Source organism: Ranitomeya imitator, chromosome 2, assembly GCF_032444005.1.
Source record: "Ranitomeya imitator isolate aRanImi1 chromosome 2, aRanImi1.pri, whole genome shotgun sequence".
Classification (NCBI taxonomy): Eukaryota; Metazoa; Chordata; class Amphibia; order Anura; family Dendrobatidae; genus Ranitomeya; species Ranitomeya imitator.
The window spans coordinates 68035190-68041043 of record NC_091283.1 but is presented as its reverse complement, the minus strand read 5'-3'; the positions used below and the strand labels follow the sequence as shown (position 1 = coordinate 68041043).

The window sequence follows — 5854 nt, the reverse complement described above, 5'->3', positions numbered from 1 at the left end:
GGTAATAAAATATAAAGGTTTTTTTGGGGGAGCTAAATATTGATGGGCCTTATTCACCAGGGAAGTGGAAACCAGAGGTGCATGGAAATACTGCTAAAAAAGGGTAATGGGAACCTGACAGGTCCTCCATGCCCAACAACCCACCAGCATTCATATATTTCTTGCTAAATTCCCTGTCTAACCAGCGTTTTATTGTGTTTGACACCTAAACATGTTTAAAAAAGGTCTTTACAGACTCAGTTTTTCATATGCAAATTAGACCTTTGATTAGTCAATGGTACATTTGTGTCCAAAATTACTCATCCCTCTCTGTATGTTATCACCCATGATAACATGATTTGCAAGAGTCAGTGTCATCGCCAGAGTCCAGCTAAAGCTGAGTTCATAAATAGTTTTTCTTTTAATATTTTGCAGGAGAACTTTAATAAAGCCATTCATTTATGTATTTTCATGGTAATTACACCATCCACATATGGTCTACAACCTATTTGATAAGGTATCAAGTATATATTATGAAATCTAGTGACATATTTCGGAATGTCCTAAATAACAATTATTTTAAAAGTCATTAACAGTCAGAAATTGAGACTGTGGGGGGAAATAAAACATTAAAATAATTCAAATAATTGCAAGATTAGCCAAATTAAATAAAAACTATAAAAATTATAATTGTGCTTCTGTTTGTTTTGGTCTTGGTGCACTTTAACTTGTGCTACATGTTACATAGTTACATAAATAATACAGATAAAAAAAGACAAATGTCCATCAAATTTAAGAAAGAGATGGAAAAGAACAAAAATAAAGAGTTAGGGCACGATTAATTAAGGCTAAGTTAACACTTGCGTATGGCTTCATACTTTAGAAGATTATCTGTACAGGAACAATTTTTTAACACATCCACTTGCGAAAATTGTTATTATTCTTAGATCTATTTACTAAAATGTAATTGTTCTGTTGCACCTAATAGTCCTAGCTGTAGCTGTGTACACCCTAGATTACTTTTGGTATGAGGCTTCCTAAGGGTATGTGTCCATGTTCAGGATTGCATAAGGATTTGGTCAGGATTTTATGCAGGTAAAATCCTCACCAAATCTGCACCTGAGGTCACTGGCAGGTCACCTGCGTTGTCCTTGCGTTGTTTCTGCAATGTAAGGACATGCTGCGTTCTTAAAAGACGCACCGCATGTCCGTTTCCGCAGGTCTGCCGCATACGTCTTTCAATGCATAGTGGAGACGGGATTTCATGAAATCCCCTCCACTATGCTGTAACATCTGGACGCTGCATTTTTGACGCTGCGGCTCAACGCAGCGTCAAAAACGCAGCGTTTCCTGAATGTGGAAACATACCCTAAGTCTGGAGTGCAGTTCTAACTGTCATATTCTATCACTGTTAGTATGCAGCCTCCCAGCTTGGTATTGTTCTTCCCAGCTTTTTATGTAGATTGTTTGCACCCTTTGCTAACAGTAACTGTCAAGATACCTTCGGAGCTGTATGCAAATTAACATGGCAGGTGCAATAGATAACACTGTGCGCGTTTTATTTCACAAACATGCACCCACTCATGATCATTTCCTGGCTGAAAGAAACAACAAAAGTCCTGGGCCACATACGTGACGCCATATGATCATAATAGATACAGACCATAGATGTAATCAATTATTTTTTACAACTTGGACTCATGTTGATTTCAAATATCATTTAACCAGAAAAATATCAAAATGGCCACCCAACATATGTCTCCTAATGTTACAAAGCTCTGGCTCTTTAGAATCATTCCCCCCTCTGGTGGCGTTCTGATGGCTGTTCATGCTCTCTAACCATAAACACATTCCTGAAATTCTCTCTGAACTGATTTCCGACAAAGCAATACAATAAAGGGTTAATGCAACTATTAGAAAATCCCAGGCAAATGCTCAAAGGCATAGCAGCCTCGACAAAGGTCTTAATTCTGCAGTCATTAATAATTTCCATTCTTGTTAGGACATCCAAAAAAGTCAGTACATGGAACGGCATCCAACAAATTAGAAAGCATACAACAATGGCGGTGACAATCTTCAGCACACGATCTCTAGTCTTCTTGTTTAGTATGGATCCATTCGTCTTTTTCAGATGTAATCCAATCATGAAGTAACAGGTCAGAATAATGGTTATTGGAAAGCAGAAACCAAGAATGATCTTCAATAAGGCCATGGCAACACACCAGCTCGAATACTCTTCTGTGGGAAAGTCCATTATGCAGGCATGGACACCAAGGCTCTTAATGTAGTAAGTATTCCGGAAGTAGAACGTAGGAAGTGTTGACATGATGGCTAAAGCCCAAATGATAAAAGCCACAAGAATGGCTTGATTTAGTGTCCGCCTTTGTGACCGGAGCGGATAAACGATGGCCATATACCGGTCAACACTCATGCAACTAATGAAAAAGATACTGGCAAAAATATTTAGGGTTAAAAGAGAGCTTGATATTTTACACATTACCGCCCCAAACATCCAGTTTAAACCACAGGCATAATATGTCGCCCAAAAAGGTAGCGTCACCAGGAATAGCAGGTCGGCTATAGCCAGGTTTAAGATGTAAATGCTTGCCACGGTTTTTAAGTCTCCTTCTAGACAAAGGACCGAGATGACCAAACTGTTCCCAATGAAGCCGAAGATAAAAACGAAGGAGTAGAATGCCGGGAGCAGATTAAGCTGATAATCCGGAATAGTGTTATTAGGACAGGAAGACGGCAGAGATTGGTTACTGGTTACATTTCTAGTCGTTTCCTGCAGTTCTTCGATCATCATGGAGGAGGCGTCTAATGTTTCACCTTTGGCACCATGCAACAACCTGAGAAATATAATTATATTATACAAACATATATCATTTGGCTGTTCCTAAGGGATACTTAGCCAATAATAATTTCAATAAGTCGTAGAAGGAGAGACAAGTAGCACACACATTTTAATTTCTTTTGTGGAATGGATGATTTGGTTGTTTGAATTTATTATTAAATGTACATAAATAGCAGCGGCAATTTGATTTTTGGGGCAGCATTCTTTAGATGACCTTTATGTTCTATAATAAAGCCACATACAAAGCATTGAAATATAATGAGCTGCACCAAATGACAAATCCTGTTCTGCTACATCTGTATAACTATTAATTAGTGGATTAATATGTTGCATATATGAATAGATTTTTAAAAAAAATGAATCTTCTGGAGCTCATTTGAAAGCATTAAGGCAAATTAAAAAAATATTGGAAAATATTATGTAAAGGAGAAACAAAAAAAAAAAACAATAAGGGCTTCATTCAGATGTTTGTTTTTGTAGTTGATTTTTTTTTTGCATATCAGAAAAGAACAACTTGTTTTTTTATCATTGTGCTGGATTAAATTTACATCCTTTTTTTTTTTTTCATTTTTGTGTCCATTTTTACCATCAGTATGGAATTCATTTTCCTTATATGTAAAAAAAAATCCCAAATTTTCCTACACATTAAGGGCTTATATTCACTTGCGTGAAATACGGCCGAGCCTCGCATGTTTAAACCCGGCTCTGCCGCCGGCAGTCCAGAGCGGAGTGTGCGGCCGCACAACAATACATGGAGCTGCACGCTCCGCTCACAAGTGCCGGCGGCAGAGCCGGGTGTTACCATGCGAGACTCGGCCCTATTTCACGCAAGTGAGTACGAGGCCTAAAAGTCAAAAATGGACACCGCTCATGTGGCATCTGAGAATTATTCCTTTTTTTCTCTCGAGCCCATGAATTTGAATGGGTGAACTGGATTCGCGACTCACACATGATCCACAAGAGCAACTGGGGAATTTGAACAGCGCCATAGACTACAATGGAGATGTGTTTTATCTGCGAAAAGCAGATATCGAAAAATACAAAATTAAGGAAATTTTATATTTTACTTAATTCTAAGGTTTCTTGTCCTGAGAAATATTTCTGCTTTTGGCACCTAAAATATTAACAAATATATGCTCTGTGCAATTGGTAGATTATATAATTCCATACATCCACAAAGCAGCTAATGTGAAAGCCAAGCATTCAATGATTTCCATGAACTCCCTTTTTAGAGCTGCACTTTCAGTGATTTATGAAATGTATTAATTGGATAAATATAATAAAAGTGCATGCACACATATAAGAAGCGGTGCTGCATTTGAGAGATGAAACAGATAAGTTATTTTTCTACAACTGTGATATATTGTAGATTTACATAGGACTGCTAGTATACCGAACCAAATATATTATCCCCTCCAAAAGCCTCCAATGACTCCATTTAAAGAGAATGTCAACATAATTTCACTCCCAAAATTATTTATATGCACATGTAGATCTTTCAAAGAGATGTCCAACAATAGCTTTACATAGGCAGTCCATTCTTCCATTACTGAGAAATCAGCGCTTGAATGGATATGCAAATAAGGCTGAAGAACTATAGTAGATCTGAAGCCTCTGTCACTCCAGCTCTACTTTTCTCTCAGCACCGCCTCCTTCAGCTTGACTGATAGTATATATGCTGTTTGACTTCAGGCAAAGGAACTGTCAGCAGGAGTAGGTGGCTCAAGGCAGGGAATGGAGGTGGAGTGGCGGCAGAGGCTTCAGATCTACCATAGCTCATTTGCATATCGATGTAAACGCTGATTTCTCAGTAACAGTGGAACGGACTGGTCATGTAAAGGTGTTGCTGGACTCGTCTTTGAAAAAGCTACATGCATATATACATAGTTTGAAGGTGAAATCCTGCTGACAGGTTCCCCTTTAAATGAAAAATTCATCTCTGGTGCATCAGTAACATGTACGTTTCGTAAAAACATCATCTGCCGACTCTCAAGTATCTCTACTCAATTGTATAAATTAATAATTACTTATTAGATACAAAAGTATTGAATAAAAACTAACATATAAAACTTATATAAAGCAAAACAAATGCATGTAATTGTACAGCACTATATTACAATGGATATGCTACAATTTCAAAAACAAATCGAAATCCACCAGGAGATATTACAGGGGACACATGGGGCATTCTCGTTGCCTCACTGTGCCAATTCACAATCACTGGCATCATAGGTCCATGTGTTTATAAAGGTTTTATTATTTTTTTATTTTATATACATTTTATATATGTTTATGTTTATTCAATACATTTTCATATAATAAATAATGATTATATTATGCACACTGGTAGGATAACCTGAGTGCCGGTGTGTGATGTTTTGATACTAATTGTGGTCTTGAACCATTCCCAATATTATTATTATGAATATGTTTGTAGCACTTTAAGCTCTAATGAACTGCAGTATTAATTCAATAGACACATGGTAAGAAATAATTGGTGTCCCAAGGAGACTTATTACTCAGATTTGTAACTTACCGTGGTATAAGCCTCTGCTAGGAGCAGATGTCCTCTGCTCTGTGCTTGTCCTGGAGTAATTGCCCGAAAACTCTGCTTTCTTTCTTATATCCTCTGTTTATCCCTCTGGGACATGTTAGTCTACAACACTGTGAGATCGGAATGGAAAATCTTGGCACAAATGTTTTTGGCAACTTTAGCTCATGTTCTCCCGTCGCTTCACATTGTATATATAACTCATAAGAAATCATCGGAGAGCGGAGAGAAATTCACGCTAGAGATTCCTCCAGGTCTTGATGCACATTTCCCTACAAATATGTCTACATTTCATAAGAGTTACTCAAAGCTAAGCTGTTCAATACGGTAACAGGAATTTTCTCGTAAGTCCCTCAAAACTTGAATTATTATAACATGTCCTAAATGTTTTTGTCTCTTCATAACAATCCAGTGTTGCAACCATTTAATCTCCCCTTCCACTGAATTAGGAAAATGGACAACCATAT

At 37.4% G+C, this 5854-nt stretch overlaps 1 protein-coding gene across 1 annotated transcript; it reads right to left on the bottom strand.

The window, feature by feature from the left end:
* Positions 1 to 1560: 1560 nt before the first annotated feature.
* AGTR2 (angiotensin II receptor type 2) lies at positions 1561 to 5450 on the bottom strand. The gene is given in 3 exon segments (XM_069746916.1): positions 1561 to 1819; positions 1821 to 2831; positions 5373 to 5450. Coding segments are annotated over 2 exon segments (1092 nt in total). The 5' UTR covers positions 2789 to 2831; positions 5373 to 5450; the 3' UTR covers positions 1561 to 1695.
* Positions 5451 to 5854: the final 404 nt, after the last annotated feature.